Genomic DNA, 19,115 nt, shown 5'->3' with positions numbered 1-19,115 from the left:
CCAGGCCCAGCTAATTTTTGTATTTTTATAGAGACAGGGTTTCACCATGTTGGCCAGGCTGGTCTTGAACTCCTGACCTCAGGTGATCCGTCCACCTCAGCCTCCCAAAGTGCTGAGATTACAGGCGTGAGCCACCGTACCCAGCCCATGGCTAATTTTTAAACTTTTTTGTAGAGATGGAGTCTCACTATGTTGCCCAGGCTGGTCTCAAGCTCCTGGCTTCAAGCAGTCCTCCCACCTCAGCCTCCCAAAGTGCTGGGATTACAGGCATGAGCCACCATGCCCAGCCGCAGAAGGGCAATTATTACACAGTGACAGTGGAAGGAACAGAGACACAGTCGGTGGATGGTGGGAAGATAAGAACATTCACTCTGAGGGCTTCTAGTAACGTTGGAGAAGTGAGCGTCAGCTTAGCAGAAGGGAGGGAGGGAAGGAAGCACAGGAGGTTTGAGGAGAGAGAGAGAGGAAGTATGAAATCAGAGCTGCACTTCAATGTGGTGGCTATTGGCCATGTGTGGCTACAGGATGCCTGGAATATGGCTGGTCTGAACTGCGATGTGCTAGAAAGGTAAAATACAGAGTTAGATTTAAAGATTTAGTTCCAAGAATATATACACTACATTAATAATTACATATTGCTCCTATACTAAAATAATATTTTGGATATATTGGGTTATTAAATGGTTAGAATGAATTTCACCTGTTTCTTCTTTCTTCTTAACTACTAGAAAATTTAGAATTCACACATGGCTCACATTTTATTTCAGAGGTTTGCCTTACAAGGCAAACGCCGTCTGGGGAGGGCCTGGGTCAGCTCAGGGAGGAAGCTCTGCCTGAAAAGGCTTAGGGTTCACTCTACATTCAGCCCAGCATCTGAGCACGTCTTCTGTCAATCAAGGCCTGAGAGGGTGGGGCCCTAAACATTATCCAATCAGGGACGCTGGGCTGGGACCCGTCCAATCAGGCACTCAGCTGGAGCAGACAGGATGGCTTCCGGGTTTGGCGGGGCCTTTGTCTCTGGCGGCAGCCGGAGCTTCTGGTGTAGTCTTCACTGCTCTGTGTCTTCTGCTCCTAGAGGCCCAGCTTTTGTGGCCTCGTCACCTGCAGGTATTGGGAGATCCACAGCTAAGACGCCAGGACCCACTGGAAGCCTAGAAATGGTGAGAGTGCCGGGTCCGACATCCCGAGAGAGGGGGCGGGTCTGGTTGGAACTGGTGGGAAGTGGCTGTGGCGGGACTCTGGCCTCCCCGCAGTTGGCTCCAAAATCCGCGGCCCCGAGTTCTCCTTGGCGCAGCTCGGCCCTCAGTCCCCTTCAGCCATAGGATGGCGGCCGGGCTGACAGCTCGGACCCCGGGCATCCTGTCTCCTCCCTGCGCAGTGACTGTGCCTTGGTCTGGAGTCCTCTGTGGGCAGCTCTGCCCCCACTGCCGCAGCTCTCCCCGATTGTGCAGGGACCACTGGACGGTCATCAGGGGAGAATACTGACTCGGGATGCAGAGTTCATGAATGGGAAGAGCTTTGGTCTGCGGGGTTCCCAGTCCCCCTTTTTTTCTATTAAAAATTTGTGGAAGTCTCCGCAGAAATATTAAAGAATTTAATTAAAGAGTAATTCAAGAATTGTAGAGCACCAAGCTATGTTTTGTAGTTTGTGGTTTATGGAAGGGGCTTGAAGAAAACACTTTTATAAAGTGCATGATAAAGGAAAGCAAATTCAATAATTGGTTAGGTAAAGTTATGTAGTTTCTTAATTTGTAGGATCAAGGTGGAAATTCCCTGGTCATGTAATGAGAGGTTAATTGGCAGTTTATAGTTGGTTAAGCCTGAATTTTATTTTCCCCCAATGTAATACTTTAGAAAAAAAGCATTCGAGTTAGATTTTTTTGCAAGTAGCAACCCTAGGACTGGAGCCACCTCAGTCTAATTGCCTGCCACTTAATTATTTTCACACTCCACAGGGCACTGATTTTCCTCTGCATTTTTCACTTCTGTCTCAAGCAGGGTCTCAAGACTTCTCCCCATTTCCCATTCCTCCAGCCTAACTCTGGCTTGCAGTAAAATACTAAATTTCCAGTTCCTTCTGACATTCCCAAATGCCAATTTCCCCTCCCTAATTCACATTATCAACTATTTGTCCTTTAGTGTACACTTTAGTGTACATTTTAGGTACCATATTTTAATTAATCATTTTTTGACAAAGCATTGGCTGGCATTTTAAAAAAGATTTGTTTTCTGTTTGTAAATATTTCCCAAGAGAAGAAAGCAAAGAATAATCCCCTGACACTATATTGTAAAAAATGTTCTGTGCCTCCTTTCCTTTTATTGCCTCTAGCCACAGAAACCTTATCAGAATATTTTTGGGTCAGGGTTTCCCTTTGGAAACTTTATAAGGTAATGTGTCCTCAGCCACCCTTCAGTTTTTTCCCTGGTTCTGGGTTTCAGTACTGTCTGGGGATAAATCAAGATATCCACTGTGGCTGTGTATGCTAGAATGTCTAGTAAATTTCAGCTCCTGGCCTGGAATGAAACTTCGCATATCTGGGAATGGGAGACAGGACAGCCTGAAGTTGGAGTGTAGCCTCTCAAGGGAGTGGATGCCCTGAGGCTGAGAGGAGTCTCCTGGGGTACTCTTCCTTTGAAAAGCAAACCCTTAGAGAAGTTAAGATTGTCTTCAAGCAACCCGGCTTCCATTTCTCGAAGACACATTGCTGGTCAGCCAATCAGATGGTGGTAATGAGGGAAAAACAAATAATTTTTTTTTTCTTGGATTCTCCGAGAATTATGAAAGAGAAAATAGTATCCCAAAAGACAAAAAAAAAAAAAAAATCAAACCTGGCCCCAGTGAGATGGTGCAGCAACTTGCAAAGTGAAATGCACCTTGGGGCACTCAGTGGGGCCTAGTACAGTGTCTCTGGAGAGGGTGGTCACTGAGCACTTAAGTGAGCAGGATGGGGGTGGGAGAATCTCTCAAGGGATTGGGTGGCCTGACTTGACACATGAGTCAGACACATCTGTTTTTTAATGAGCACCGTAGCTCCCTGGGTTTGTCACCTTGAAAAGGTTTGTTCACTTATTTTGACTACAGTTTTTTAACTGTAACTTGCATTTTATTAGTAGGGCTTAAAAGGTAAGAAAATATTTACAAAGGGCATAAAAGAGGTGGGGCTCAGAAGAAAATCAATATCTAATCCTATATTCCATTCTTAAGAATACTCATTTAAGGAAGACTCTGTCTCAAAAACAAAAACAAAACTCATTTACCTTTTTCTTTCCCAGACCGAGTTTAGAAATTTTCTCAGGTGTGTGTTTTTGTTTTTGTTTTGTTTTGTTTTGAGACGGAGTTTTGCTCTTGTTGCCCAGGCTGGAGTGCAATGGCTCAGTATCAGCTCACTGAAACCTCTGCCTTCTGGGTTCAAGTGATTCTCCTACCTCAGCCTCCCAAGTAGCTGGGATTACTGGCATGTGCCACCATGCACCAGCTAATTTTTTGTATTTTTAGTGGAGATAGGGTTTTTCCATGTTGGTCAGGCTGGTCTTGAACTCCCTGCCTCAGGTGACCTGCTCGATCTGCCCGCCTTGGCCTCCCAAAGTGCTGGGATTACAGGCGTGAGCCACCGCGCCCAGCCAGGTGTGTTTTTTTAATGACTTGGTGACATCCAACAGAATTCCAAGGCTTAGTTTTTAGAGTGCTACAAAGGAAAAAAATAGGGAAAATCTCTCTTCCATTTTGGCTGTAGAAAATGAATACATTTCCATAAGAAAATGTGGTAGATAATTGGTGAGTTACATGCATGAAAACATCAGTTCCTCTTTTTGCAGGGTACATTTGTTACAGGGAATACCTCTGTTCTATACTCTATCATCTTGATATGTGATGTTAATGCTAAATTTTATGAGAGGAAACTTGGTATCTCCTAGAAGTGCTCCCATATGACTAATTGTTTACTACATGATTTTTAATGGAAATAATAACATATTGTCTTAAAGGAATAAATGCATTTGTATTTCTTATTGAGGTATGAAATGTAAGTACCTTAAAATTTCCTTCCCTTATATAAACAATGTGTTTGAGTAATTTTTTCTGAATTTTTCAGTTCCAAAAACCAAGTGAATAACTCTGACATGGAAATTAAAGCTTGTGCCCAGTGACCCCAAGCTAATGCTAATATTGAGCCTGCAAAAAGGGGGGAGGTTCTTTCTTTCTTTTTCTTTTTTCTTGACAGAGCCTTGCTCTGTTGCCCAGGCTGGAGTGCAGTGGTGAGATCTTGGATCACTGCAGCCTCTGCCTCCTGGTTCCAGCAAATCTCTTGCCTCAGCCTCCCAGGTAGCTGGGATTACAGGCAGGTGCCACCACACCCAGCTAATTTTTGTATTTTTAGTAGAGACGAGGTTTCACCATGTTATCCAGTCTGGTCTCAAACTCCTGACCTCAAGTGATCCTTGGTCTCCCAAAATGTTGGGGTTACAGGTGTGAGCCACTGCACCCAGCCGGGGAGGGAGGGTATTAAAGGCTCAGTTCATTCTTTCTAGGAAACCTTCCCTGCAGATGTCCCAGCCTGCTCACTCTAGCCATGGAAGAAGCCTTTATACTGAAAAAAGTGACAGAGCCCTGGAAAGCTGGGGACCCACAGACAGATGCAGTTAACATTAAGATGGAATGGGACTGGGAGGGTCTTACTGCAGATGAAATTGTTACTGTTTTGAGGCAGTTTCTAGACTTTGTAAAATGAGCTAAATTAGGTTTATGTAAAAAAATTGAATTCTAAAAGACTGTTGCAACAGAACGAAGTACCAACTATAAGAGCTTTAAGGATTGCAAAGTTTAAACAGATAAAGGCTTTCTTTCTTAGGGAGGAGCAAAAAAGATTAGAAGGTCAGAGGGGAATAGCAAATGGAGGATGAAAAAAAAATCAGATTTTAGATCAGAAATCGTTTTACCATGAAGTCAGCAAGTTTTTAGGAGGAACATAAAATGGGGTTGTATGTTGGCTCAGACTGAGAGTAGCTCAAAGTTCAGGAGCCTGTGGAAAGGAGATAAACTTAAGTAAAGTTTGATTAAGAAGTATTTTAGGCTGGGCACAATGGCTCATGCCTGTAATCCCAGCACTTTGGGAGGCCAAGGCTGGGGGATCACTTGAGGTCGGGAGTTCGAGACCAGCCTGGCCAACATGACGAAACCCCATCTCTACTAAAAAAATATATAAAAATTAGCCAGGCACGGTTGCATGTGCCTGTTATCCCACCTACTCTGGAGGTTGAGGCAGGAGAATTGCTTGAACCTTGGAGGCAGAGGTTTCAGTGACCCAAGATCGTGCCACTACACTCTAGTCTGGGCGACAGAGTGAGACTCCATCTCAAAAAACAAACAAAAAAGCATTTTATTTTGACCACTGAAGACAAATTTAGCTAATTTTTTAATACAAAAAAGAAAATGTGCAGAGTCAGTGTCTGGTTATGTGATAAGTCAGACAAGAGAGCACCAGCTAAGTCATAATGAAAGGATGTTTCTTCCCATAAACTGTTCCTGGAGAACACAAAGGATAGAGAATTTTATTAATGCTATTTACCAGGATTATCTATGTGCTTCATCTTTCCCCACGTCTTTGTCCTATACATTTTTTCCACTTGAGTTTTCTGGGTTGTATTTTGTATAATAAATGGGTAAACATAACTACAGTATTTTGCTGAGTTCTGTGAGTAGCTCTATAAAATTATTGAACTTGAGAGATTTATGGGAGTCCTGAATTTTTAAACAGTAGCTCAAAAGCATAGATGGACCTATAGGGTTTGTGACTGGTGTCTGCAGTGAAGACAGTGTTGTGAGATTGAGCCCTGGATCAGGGTCTGTGCTGACTCTTAAGTGGGGTCATAATTCAAATTTTAGACAATGTGTTGGTTTTGAAGAATTGCTTGGTGTTCAGCAAACATTACAATTTTGGTGCCAGAAGAAAGACATCTCAGAGGCCTGGCCTGGAATGGAACTCTGGGTATCTGGCAATGAGAGACTCTGCTCTCCTGTACACAGGCTGTCACACTGCCCATTGTCCTGGGATTTGAGGTCTCCTCCCACTCCCACTGTGAGAGAGGACTGAAAACTTAGAGGAAGGGAGCTCTTATAGCAGACCTCCTTTTCCCACCACTGCCACCTCAGGATTTCCACCCACTCACAAACATACCCACTAGACATTGATGTGTTCACACCTCCCAGGACTAGGCACCACCTTAGGAATTTCACCACAGCATTTTTCATCCTGGTGTTTCTTGCCAAAAACCCACAAAAGTGTCTACAAGTCTCCTGACATATTCCTGACACTGAATCTGCAGCAGCAACCTGTTCTCTCCACCAGTCTAGGATTCTGGACCACCTGTTCATAATCTCATCTGCCTGCATGGACACAGAAATAAATCAGAGGACAATCCCACCTGGACCACTATCTGTAGCACAAACCATTCCTTACACGTACATTATGCTATCCCCTACCCATGAATTTTTTATTTTTGGTTCAGGGGTACACATGCAGATTTGTTATGTGGGTGAAATTGTGTCACGGGGGGTTTGGCATGCAGATTATTTTGTCACTGAGGTACTAAGCATAGCACCAAACAGGTATTCTTTGATCCTTTTTGTCCTTTCACCCTCCACCCTAAACTAGGCCTCAGTGACTGTTGTTTCTCTCTTTGTGTCCATGTGTTCTTATTATTTAGCTCTTACTTAGAAATGAGAACATGCATTTGGTCTTCTGTTTCTGCATTAGTTTTCTAAGGATAATGGTCTCCAACTCTGTCCATGTTTCTGCAAAGGACACAATCTTCTTTTTTATGGCCACACAGTATTCATTGTATTTATGTACCATATTTTGTTTTTATTAAATATTTTATTTTATTTTATTCAGTTTTGGAGACAGAGTCTCACTCTGTCACCCAGGCTGAAGTGCAGTGATGTGATCTTGGCTCACTGCAGCCTCAATCTCCCTGGTGCAAACAATCTTTCTACCTCAGCCCCCCAAGTTGCTGGGACTGCAGGTGCATACCATTATGCCTGGCTAATTTTTCTTTTTGTATTTTTTGTAGCGATGTGGTTTTGCCACGTTGCCCAGGCTGGTTTCAAACTTATGACCTCAGGCAATCTACATGCCTTGGCCTATGAAAGTGCTGTGATTGGCCAGATGCAGTGGCTCACGCCTGTAATCCCAGCACTTTGGGAGGCCGAGGTGGGCGGATCACAAGGTCAGGAGATCAAGACCATCCTGGCTAACACGATGACACCCCGTCTCTACTAAAAATACAAAAAATTAGCCAGGCGTGGTGGTGGGCGCCTGTAGTCCCAGCTACTTGGGAGGCTGAGGCAGGAGAATGGCGTGAACCCAGGAGGCGGAGCTTGCAGTGAGCAGAGATTGAGCCACTGCACTCCACCCTGGGCAACAGCGTGAGACTCCATCTCAAAAAAAAAAAACAAAAAAGAAAGTGCTTTGATTACAGGCATGAGCCACCGTGCCATACCATACTTTCTTTATCCAGTCTGCCATTGATAGGTGTTTATGGTGATTCCATGTCTTTTCTATTGTGAGTAGTGCTGCAGTGAACATGCATGTCTTTGTATCTTTATGATAGAATAATTTATATTTTTTGGGGTATAAACCCAATTATGAGGTGCCTGGGTCAAATGGTAATTCTGTTTTTAGTTCTGTAATTGCCACAATTCTTTTCACAATGGTTGAATTAAGTTATACTCCTACAGGCAGTGTATATGAGGCAGGAAATATAAAAGGAAAAACAAGTAAAGGGAAAACAAGTCCTTCCCTGATCAGTCTGACTCACTCCAAAGTCCTGCTGGAGCTATGATAACATTATCTGCAAAGCCAGGCAGGGACCCCGAAAGAATGGGCTCCAGGAGCAGAGATGAGAAAAACAAGTTCTCCTTATCAGTTTCCGCCTTTGAAATTCTTTCCCCATACCATTATTCTTTGTTCTGCTCTCACAACTATTTTTGTAACTATTTCTGCAAGTTTGCAAAGATTTCATAAGTTCCTGTTTTTCTTTCTGTAGCACGGCAAGGTCACAAGACATGCTTAAGTAAGATAGAGTCATGTTGCAAATCCTGTTGTAAAACCTGTCACGGTATGATTAACTGTCTTTGTTCTGCTTCTGTAAGACTGCTTTCCTGTCTCACAGGTTTCATGCCAAAAACCTGACCCGCCCCTGTTGGTTGCATGTATAAAAGTCAAGCCCTGTCATTGTTCAGGGCTCAGCCTTTGGATATTCATCGGCTGGGCCGGTGGTCACCTAAATAAAATCCTCCTGTTCCACCAAGTGGTCTCTCCAGCCTCCTGATTCCCACAACATTTTGGCGAGCCAGCCAGGAGGGGAGACTACAGGTTTACTGTCTCCTTTGGCTGTGGGACTGGAGCCCCGGGCTGGGGGAGACCCGTGACCCAAGGCACCATTGGGAGAACTTCAACCCGGAGGGGAGATTGGCTCTCCCATGACCCGGCGCCCCTCCCTGACAGTGCATTGGAACCTAAGGGGCTACAGGACGATTCCAGGACTTCACGCTACAGGACTGCAGTAAGGTTTGGGCCCAAGGCAGGACCCGTCCCATAAGGATGGAAGGGGAGCCTGATCACCTCCTGGGGTGTACCTAGTAATCCGACTCAGGACGTGAGAGGGGCTCGCAAAGTTGGAAGAAACCTACACCCCAACTGACCCAGGATGTGAGAGTGGCTCACTAAGTTGGTTAAGAAAGGAAACTGGAAGTGGGGAGGTGTGTGAATAAATGTGAAAGAGATGGTTCCAAAAGGAACCAACACGCTGAGTGACGTGTGTGGAGCCACAGGTCTCTTAGCATAGACTGTACCATCTGAGTGAAGTGTGGAACCGACCGAGACTAGTGGCAAACATCCTTTGGGGCTACGGCATATGGCTTAGGGAGGTGCCCCACAATTTATAGATTGTGGTGGTCCGGGTTCAGGACTCATATGAACCCTCCATTAAATCTAAGCAGTGTCTGAAATACTCCTGCAAGGGACACGGTCTAATCAGTCTGAAATGAAAGAAAGAGTGAGTGGGTTGTGCCATAACTGGGAGGAAATGGGAGGGAAGTCATCGAAACCCATCCCATTAGAATGTATGTTAAGGAACTTTAAGTAAGATTATACAGGGGACTATGAGATCAAGTTGACCCCCCAGAGGTTGAGAACTCTCTGTGAAATAGAATGGCCCTCTTTCAATGTTGGATGGCTGGCCGAAGGAACTATAGATAGGGAAAAAATTGGCCGTGTATTTAAGGTGGTGACTGGGGTTGGAGGACAGCCAGGGCATCCAGACCAATTTCCTTATATTGACTCATGGCTAAATATAGTTCAAACTCGACCTGCATGGCTGCAGCCTTGCCTGGCTTCTTATTGCAAAACGCTCATAGCTCGAGCCAAGCCTAAAGTAAAAGAAAAATCAGCTTCACTGTCAGCTACAGAGACAAAAGGAAAGCCACAGGAAAAACCAGTTTTGCAGGAACCAGCAGAGGAGATAGAAACCCCTCCTCCCTATGTGCCAATCTATCCCCCTTTACCAAGGACGGCCCCTGAGCAGCCAGACTCAGATGGTGACACACCCCAGGCTACACCTCAAAGGGGGAAATCTGAGCCCCCACCTCAGGAGGTCAAGAAGGAAAGTCAGGATGATCAAGCAGGCCGCCTTCGACCTGGCCACACCAGAGTGTGGCAGATGCCCCTCCGTGAAACACGGGGACCTATCTATTATGATGAACAGGGGCAGGTTCAAGGGGGGGCAACCGACTTTTATTTACCAGCCTTTTTCAACCACTGATCTCCTAAACTGGAAACACCATACTCCCTACTCCCTCCTACACAGAGAAGCCCCAAGCCCTCACAGATCTGATGCAGTCCATTTTTCAGACACAAAATCCAACGTGGCCAGATTGCAAACAGCTCCTCCTGACACTGTTTTAACACCGAGGAATGCCGAAGGGTGACCCAGGCAGCCCTCCACTGGCTGGAACACAATGCACCAGAAGGCACACTTAATGTCCAGGCATATGCTCAGGGCCAATTCCCAGAAGCCAGCCTACACTGGGACCCAAATGATGCAGCCCAATTACAGTACCTACAGAGGTACTGGGAGGCACTCCTGCAAGGGCTAAAGGAAGGTGGGAAAAAGGCAGTCAACATGGAGAAAATCTTGGAAGTGCTGCAGGAGACTAATTAAAGTCCTAGTCAGTTTTATGAGAGACTCTGTAAAGCATTCTAGCTTTACACCCCGTTTGACCCTGAGGCTACTGAGAACCAGTGCATGGTGAACGCAGCGTTTATAGGACAGGCCCAGGGAGACATCAGGCGAAAGCTGCAAAAGCTAGAGGGTTTCACGGGCATGAATGCCACTCAGCTTTTAGAAGTGGCCACCAAGGTGTATGTTAACCGTAACCAGGAGACAAAGAGAGGCTGATCAGACTTAAGAAAAAGGCCGATCTGCTAGTGGCAGCCCTCACAGGAAGGGAAACTAGCATCGCGAGTGGGTGCGGACATAGCCATGGACATGGAGGGGTTCGGGCCAGGCAGAGACCTGAAAGTCAACCAAGACTATGTAGGAATCAATGTGCGCAATGCAAAAAGAGGGGACACTGGAAAGGTATATGTCCAGAGGGCAATGAAGAAAATGACAGAGACTATAAAACTGGAAAACTGCCAGCCAAGGGCTATTGTGTCCCAAGGGAGTCAGATACCTTCTTGATCAGGCTGGCAGGAACTGGAGAATATGAAGACTAGGCCAGACTGGGCTCCTTCTCTTTAGCCCCCCAGGAGCCCATGGTCACATTAGAAGTAGGAGGCCAGCTAATGAACTTTATGGTAGACACTGGGGCTGAACACTTGGTAGTGACCCAGCCCATAGGGCCATCATCCAAAGATCATACAACTATTGTTGGGGCTACAGGGGTCCCAGAGAAGAGGCCATTTTGTCAGCCAAGGAGGTGTGTCTTTGGAGGATGAGAGGTCCAACATAAATTCCTGTATCTCCCCAATTATCCAGTGCCTCTACTAGGAAGAGACCTACTCCAAAAATTGCATGCACAGATTACCTTTGGGTCACAAGGAGATATTACTTTAAGCCTAACTCAACCGAAGGCCATGGTGTTAACCCTCACCATCCCGCAGGCTGAGGAATGGAGACTATACATGAAGTACAGGCACCAATGCAGCCTTGTACGCAGGAGGAAGAGAAATTATTATTTAGGCCAATTGATAAAATTCCTGGAGTATGGGCTGAAGACAAGCCACCTGGGCTGGCTGTAAATCAGGCACTGGTAGTAGAATTAAAACCAGGAGCAACTCCAGTTCAGGTTTGTCAGTACCCACTTTCCCAAGAGGATATTTGGGGCATTTATAAGCATTTAAAGTGGCTCTATGACCATGGGATCATAATCCAATGCCATTCACCCTGGAACACTCCACTTTTGCTGGTACAAAAACCATTGCCTGGACCAGGATCTGATGAGTATATACCGGTGCAGGGCTTGTGTGCTGTAAACCAAGCCACGGTGACCATACATCCAGTAGTACCAAACCTGTATACTTTAATGGGACTTATTCTAGCAAGTGCCACCTGGTTTACAGTCCTGGACTTAAAGGATGCTTTCTTCTGTCTCTACCTGGCACCAGTTAGTCAGCCCATCTTTGCATTTTAATGGGATGATTCAGTCACAGGCACAGGGGGACAGCTCACCTGGACTAGACTCCCACAAGGGTTCAAGAATTCTCCCACAATCTTTGGGGAAGCACTGGCCTCAGACCTCAAGGCATACACCCCACCAAATGACAACTGCGCCTTGTTGCAGTACATAGACAACCTTCTTTTGGCAGCCCCAACCCAAGAGGACTGTTACTGGGGAACCCAGGACCTCCTCCATCTCTTATGGAAAGCAGGGTATAGAGTATCCAAAAAGAAGGCCCAAATTTGCCATGAAAAGGTTAAATATTTAGGCTTCATAGTAAGCCAAGGGGAACGCTGGCTTGGCCATGGATGAAAGCAAGCCATTTGTGCACTTCCAACTCCAACCACCTGGCGCCAAATAGGGGAATTCTTAGGGGCAGCAGGGTTCTGCTGTATCTGGATCCCAAATTTCTCACTTATAGCCAGGCCCTTATATGATATAAGCCACAAGGGAGGGTGAAAAGGAACCCCTCCTCTGAAAGGCTGCCCAGAAGAAGGTGTTTAAACAAATCAAAGAAGCCCTAACTCAGGCTCCAGCCTTAGGACTGCCAGATACAACTAAGCCTTTCTTTCTATATGTCCATGAATTAAAGGGAATGGCTATAGGGGTCCTGACTCAAATCATAGGATCATAGCATCGCCCAGTGGTGTACTTATCCAAACAGTTGGACTCTGTGGTGCTAGGGTGGCCTCCTTGTTGTAAAGCACTAGCCGCTACCGCCCTATTGACACAAGAAGCTGACAAACTGACCCTGGGGCAACAATTGACCATCCAGGTACCACACGCGGTTATAACTTTAATGGATCAGAGAGAGCAGCATTGGTTATCAAACCCAAGGATGACTTGATACCAAGGGCTCCTATGTGAAAATCCACGCATAACTTTAGAAACAGTGAACACCCTTAACCCAGCTACCCTGCTCCCAGTCGAACTGGGAATCACCTTCCGTGACTGTGGGAACAGTGGACGAGGTATTCTCCAGTCGAGGAGACCTTACAGACCAGCCCTTCAAGGACCCAGATGTAGAATACTTCATAGATGGAAGCAGTTTTGTGCTGGAAGGGGTCTGCTGGGCTGGGTAGGCAGTGGTGACCTTAGACTCAGTGGTGGAGGCTTAGCCTCAGCCTGCTGGAACATCAGCCCAGAAGGCAGAGCTAGCAGCCCTAACGAGGGTTCTCCAGCTGGCAGAAGACAAAAAGGTCAGTGTTTACACGGATTCCAAATATGCTTTTGCCACACTGCATGTTCATGGAGCTATATATAAAGAAAGAGGACTCTTAACTGCCACAGGCAAAGAAATAAAATGGAAAGAATGAATTCTACAGCTCTTAGATGCTGTATGGATCCTAGAGAAAGTAGCAGCTATGCACTGCAGGGGACACCAGAGGGCAGGGACGTCAGAGGCAAAAGGAAACAGAAAGGCAGACAGGGAGGCAAAATGGGCAGCAATGGTTACACCTCATTTTAAAAAGGAAGCCTTAGCTATGCCCCTCCTCCCAGAGCCTCCCCTCCAGGAGGTCTCAAGTTACTCTCCGAATGAGAAGGCCTGTTTTGCCCAAAAAACTGGAAAATATATTGAAGGAGGATGGTGGAAATTTTCTGATGGGAGGTCGGCCATTCCCAAAATGGTTGCCCCCAAATTTGTGAAGCAATTGCATCATGGAACTCGTGGGAAAAACAGCACTAGAAACACTACTAGGACGCCGTTTCTATGTGCCGCGACTCACTGCCATCACCCAAGCTGTTTGTGAACAATATTTAACCTGTGCCCAGAACAACCCATTACAAGGGCCCACTCGGCCCCCAGGAATTCAGGAAATAGGAACCATGCCCTGTGAAAACCTGCTTATGGACTTACAGAGTTGCCCCAGGCAGGGAGCTATCGGTACATGTTAGTACTTGTCTACACCTTCTCAGGATGGGCCAAGGCTTTCCCTACCAGAAGCAAGAACTCATGAGAAGTGACTAAAATACTATTAAGAAACATTATCCCCAGATTTGGACTGTCCGTGACTCTAGGGTCAGACAACGGGCTGGCATTTCTAGCTGAAATAATTCAGGAACTAACACGAGTGTTAAAAATAAAATGGAAATTACACACAGCCTACCGGCTGCAGAGCTTAGGAAAAGCAGAGTGCATGAACTGGACACTCAAACAGCTACTGAAGAAATATTGCCAAGAAACCCCTCTGAGATGGGATCAAGTCCTGCCCATGGTCCTCCTTCAAGTTAGGTGCACCCCCACCAAACAAACTGGGTATTCGCCCTATGAAATACTGTTCGGCCAGCCATCCCCAATCATAAGTCAAATTAAGGGTAATCTCCGTGAACTAGGGGAATTAACTTTAAGGAGGCAAATGCAGGCTTTAGGGATAGCCATGTGAAGTGTCCATGGCTGGGTACAGGAAAGAATGCCCATAAGCCTGATAGATCCAATACACCCCTTTAAACCCAGGGACTCCCTTTGGGTCAAAAAATAAAACCCAACCACTCTGGGACCCATATGGGATGGGCTCCATACTGTAATCTTGTCTATTCCCACTGTTGTTAAAGTTGCAGGAATTGTGCCTTGGATCCATCCATCCAGTCAGCTGAAACCAGCAGTCCAGGACCAGCCAACAGGACCTAGACCATGCAACCCAGCTGATCCTACGATGGAACCAAGGTGCCAATGAGATGACAACAGCCCTGCTCTGGTCACTCCGGAAGCTGACCAGTCCACGCATGGCTGAAGCTTGAGGAGACAACAGCCCTGCTCTAGTCACCCCAGAAGCTGACTAGTCTATGCACGGCCGAAGCTTGAGTCATCATCAGGGAAGTAAATGTGGTTAGAAATCTGAAGTCCAGTAATTTTCCTTGTCATATTAATTATTTTGCTATTAAGCTGTCACTTTGCTTAGCCTTCTCCCCCCAGGAAAAAGCCTTTTCTGTCCATGCTGGGTATGAACATGCTACTCATCACTTTGTTCTTGCTACTCCCCTTATCCATGTTAAAAGGAGAACCCTGGGAGGGATGCCTCCACTGCACCCACACTACGTGGTCGGGGAACATCATGACTAAAACCCTGTTGTATCACACTTATTATGAGTGTGCTGGGACCTGCCTAGGAACTTGTACTCACAACCAGACAACCTACTCAGTCTGTGACCCAGGAAGGGGCCAGCCTTATGTGTGTTATGACCCTAAGTCTTCACCTGGGACCTGGTTTGAAATTCATGTCGGGTCAAAGGAAGGGGATCTTCTAAACCAAACCAAGGTATTTCCCTCTGGCAAGGGTGTCGTATCCTTATACTTTGATGTTTGCCAGATAGTATCCATGGGCTCACTCTTTCCCGTAATCTTCAGTTCCATGGAGTACTATAGTAGCTGCCATAAAAATAGGTGTGCACCCCCTGCTTGTTCCACCGATTCCCCAGTAACAACTTGCTGGGACTGCACAACGTGGTCCACTAACCAACAATCACTAGGGCCAATTATGCTTACCAAAATACCATTAGAACCAGATTGTAAAACAAGCACTTGCAATTCTGTAAATCTTACCATCTTAGAGCCAGATCAGCCCATATGGACAACAGGTTTAAAAGCACCGCTAGGGGCACGAGTCAGCGGTGAAGAAATTGGCCCAGGAGCCTATGTCTATCTATATATCATAAAGAAAACTCGGACCCGCTCAACCCAACAGTTCCGAGTTTTTGAGTCATTCTATGAGCATGTTAACCAGAAATTGCCTGAGCCCCCTCCCTTGGCCAGTAATTTATTCGCCCAACTGGCTGAAAACATAGCCAGCAGCCTGCACGTCGCTTCATGTTATGTCTGTGGGGGAACGAACATGGGAGACCAATGGCCATGGGAAGCAAGGGAACTAATGCCCCAAGATAATTTCACACTAACTGCCTCTTCCCTCGAACCTGCACCATCAAGTCAGAGCATCTGGTTCTTAAAAACCTCCATTATTGGAAAATTCTGTATTGCTCGCTGGGGAAAGGCCTTTACAGACCCAGTAGGAGAGTTAACTTGCCTAGGACAACAATATTACAACGAGACACTAGGAAAGACTTTATGGAGGGGCAAAAGCAATAATTCTGAATCACCACACCCAAGCCCATTCTCTCGTTTCCCATCTTTAAACCATTCTTGGTACCAACTTGAAGCTCCAAATACCTGGCAGGCACCCTCTGGCCTCTACTGGATCTGTGGGCCACAGGCATATCGACAACTGCCAGCTAAATGGTCAGGGGCCTGTGTACTGGGGACAATTAGGCCGTCCTTCTTCCTAATGCCCCTAAAACAGGGAGAAACCTTAGGATACCCCATCTATGATGAAACTAAAAGGAAAAGCAAAAGAGGCGTAAGTATAGGAGATTGGAAGGACAATGAATGGCCTCCTGAAAGAATAATTCAATATTATGGCCCAGCCACCTGGGCAGAAGATGGAATGTGGGGATACCGCACCCCAGTTTACATGCTTAACCGCATTATAAGATTGCAGGCAGTACTAGAAATCATTACCAATGAAACTGTAGGGGCCTTGAATCTGCTTGCCCAGCAAGCCACAAAAATGAGAAATGTCATTTATCAAAATAGACTGGCCTTAGACTACCTCCTAGCCCAGGAAGAGGGAGTATGCGGAAAGTTCAACCTTACTAACTGCTGCCTGGAAATTGATGACAAAGGAAAGGTCATCAAAGAAATAACTGCTAAAATCCAAAAGTTAGCTCACATCCCAGTTCAGACTTGGAAAGGATAGTCTCCAGATTCCCTTTTCAGAGGTTGGTTCTCATCCCTTGGAGGATTTAAAACCTTAGTACAAATAGTTCTAGCCATATTGGGAGTTTGCCTTATACTCCCTTGTCTCTTACCCCTCATTGTCAAAAATATCCAAACAGCCATAGAGGCTCTTGTGGACAGACAGACTACCACACGACTAATGGCCCTAACTAAGTATTAACCCCTGCCAAGAAAAGAGCTACTTCCTCTTGAAGTAAATGAAGATAGTGATGCTTTCTCTTAAACTTTACTTATAAAAAGCATCAAAGGGGGGAATGAAGCAGGAAATATAAAAGGAAAAACAAGTAAAGGGAAAACAAGTCCTTTCCTGACCAGTCTGACTCACTCCAAAGTCCTGCTGGAGCTATGATAATTATCTGCAAGGCCAGGCAGGGGCTCCGAAGGAATGGGCTCCAGGAGCAGGGATGAGAAAAACAAGTTCTCCTTATCAGTTTCCCTGTTTGAAATTCTCTCCCCATAACATTATTCTTTGTTCTGCTCTCACAACTATTTTTGTAACTATTTCTGCAAGTCTGTAAAGATTTTGTAAGTTCTTGTTTTTCTTTCTGTAGCATGGCAAGGTCACAAGACATGTTTAAGTAAGGTAGGCTCATGTTGCAAATCCTGTTGTAAAACTTGTCACGGTATGATTAACTGCTTTTGTTCTGCTTCTGTAAGACTGCTTTCTCACCTCGCAGGTTTTGCGCCAAAAACCCGACTTGCCCCTGCCTGATGCATGTATAAAAGTCAAGCCCTGTCTTTGTTCAGGGCTCAGCCTTTGGATGTTCATCGGCTGGGCCAGTGGCCACCTAAATAAAATCTTCCTGTTCCACCCAGTGATCTCTCCGGCCTCCTGATTCCTACAACATATAAGCATTCCTTTTTCTCTGCAACCTAGCCCGCATCTGTCATTGACTTTTTAACAATAGGCATTCTGACTGGATGAGATGGTATCTCACTGTGGTTTTTCTCTGCATTTTTTAATAATTAACAATGTGAATTTTGTTTTCATATGCTTGTCAGCCACATGTATGTCTTCTTTTGAAAAGTATCTGTTCATGTTTTTGCTTACTTTTTAATTAGGTTTTTGGTTTTCTTTTTGTTGTTGTTGTTGTTTTCTGAGACGGAGTCTTGCTCTGTCACCAGGCTGGAGTGCAGTGGCATGATCTCGACTCACTGCAACCTCCACCTCCCAGGTTCAGATGATTCTTCTGCTTCAGTCTCCTGAGTAGCTGGGATCACAGGTGCGTGACACAAAACCCGGCTAATTTTTGTATTTTTAGTAGAGATGGGGTTTCACCATGTTGGCCAGGATGGTCTGGATCTCTTGACCTCGTGATCCATCTGCCTCAGCTTCCCAAAGTGCTGGGATTACAAGCATGAGCCACAGATCCTGGCTGCTTCTTCTTCTTTTTTTTTTAAAATAAATTTGTTTAAGTTTCTTATGGATGCTGGATTTTAGACCTTTGTCAGAAGCATAGTTTGCAAATATTTTCTTCTAGTCTGTAGGTTGTCTGTTTACTCAGTTGATTGTTTCCATTGCTGCAAAATAGCTCTTTAGTTTAATTAGGTCCCATTTGTCAATTTTTGCTTCTGTTGCAATTGCTTTTGGTATCTTCATCATAAAATCTTTGCCAGTTTTTATGTCTTAGAATTTTCTAGGTTATTTTCTAGATTATTTTCAGGTTTTATATATATATATATATAATTTTAAGTTCTACATTTAAGTCTTTAATTCTTCTTGAATTGATTTTTATATATCGTGTAAGGAAGGCATCCAGTTTCAATCTTCTACTTAGTGCTAGCTAGTTATTCCAGCCTCATTTATTAAATAGGGAATTCTTCCTGCATTGCTCTTGTAAGCTTTGTCGAAGATCAGATGGTTGCAGGTGTGTGGCATTGTGGCATTATTTATTGGCTATCTATTCTGTTTCTTGTTCTATGAGTCGTTTATATATATGTATGTGTGTGTGTGTATATGTGTGTGTGTGTGTGTGTGTGTGTGTGTATACATTGCCTTGGGTATTCGGGCTCTTTGTTAGTTCTATATGAATTTTAAAATAGTTGTTTTTAGTTCTGTTAAGAATGTTTTTGGTAGTTTGATAGGAATTACATTAGATCTGTAAATTTCTTTTGGCAGTATGGCCATTTTAATGATATTGATCTTTTTTATCCATGAGCATAAAATAAATCTCCATTTATTTGTGTCATATATGATTTATTTAAGCAGTGTTTTATAATTCTTGTTGTAGAGGTCTTTCACCTCCCTGGTTAGCTGTATCTCTAGATGTTTTATTCTTTTTGTGGCAGTTGTGAAGGGGATTGTGTTTTTGATTTGGCTTTCGGCTTGGATGTTATTAATGTACAGGGATGCTACTAATTTTTGTACATTTGCTTTGTATTGTGAAGTTTGGTTCAGTTTTTCAGTTTAAGGAGCTTTTCTGTGGAGACTATAGGGTTTTCTATATATAGAATTACATCTGCAAAAAATGAGAAGTTTGACTTCCTTTCTTCCTATTTGGATGCCTTTTATTTTGTCTCTTGTCTGATTGCTCTGGTGAGGGCTGCCAATTCTATGTTGAATAGGAGTGGTGAGAGAAAACATCCTTGTCTTATGCCAGTTTTCAT

At 44.8% G+C, this 19,115-nt stretch overlaps 3 protein-coding genes across 15 annotated transcripts in view; all 3 read left to right on the top strand.

The window, feature by feature from the left end:
* The window catches only part of LOC107971917 (uncharacterized), a 33,132-nt gene extending 31,501 nt beyond the window's left edge, over window positions 1-1,631 (top strand). For 8 of the 9 annotated variants that reach the window (XM_054655611.2, XM_054655610.2, XM_024358175.3 and 5 more), the window contains one exon: window positions 1,076-1,631. The gene's annotated coding sequence lies outside the window, so the exon portion shown is untranslated. The remainder of the gene's footprint in view (window positions 1-1,075) is intronic. The other variant, XM_063814246.1, reaches the window with a different exon arrangement.
* LOC104007253 (zinc finger protein 85-like) overlaps window positions 987-19,115 on the top strand; it is a 35,100-nt gene continuing 16,971 nt past the window's right edge. The window contains 1 exon segment of the mRNA XM_063814259.1: window positions 987-1,160. Coding sequence (XP_063670329.1) covers window positions 987-1,160 — 174 coding nt within the window.
* ERV3-1 (endogenous retrovirus group 3 member 1, envelope) lies at window positions 1,026-17,323 on the top strand. 5 transcript variants are annotated; one of them, XM_054687026.2, is made up of 3 exons: window positions 1,027-1,160; window positions 1,379-8,562; window positions 14,273-17,323. In XM_054687026.2, the coding sequence occupies exon 3, from the start codon at window positions 14,653-14,655 to the stop codon at window positions 16,465-16,467; it is 1,815 nt and encodes a 604-aa protein (XP_054543001.1). In that variant the 5' UTR covers window positions 1,027-1,160; window positions 1,379-8,562; window positions 14,273-14,652; the 3' UTR covers window positions 16,468-17,323.

The sequence above is a fragment of the Pan troglodytes genome, chromosome 6 (genome assembly GCF_028858775.2).
Source record: "Pan troglodytes isolate AG18354 chromosome 6, NHGRI_mPanTro3-v2.0_pri, whole genome shotgun sequence".
NCBI lineage: Eukaryota > Metazoa > Chordata > Mammalia > Primates > Hominidae > Pan > Pan troglodytes.
The sequence above is the reverse complement of the archived record's forward strand: the minus strand, read 5'-3'. Positions and strand labels throughout refer to the sequence as shown.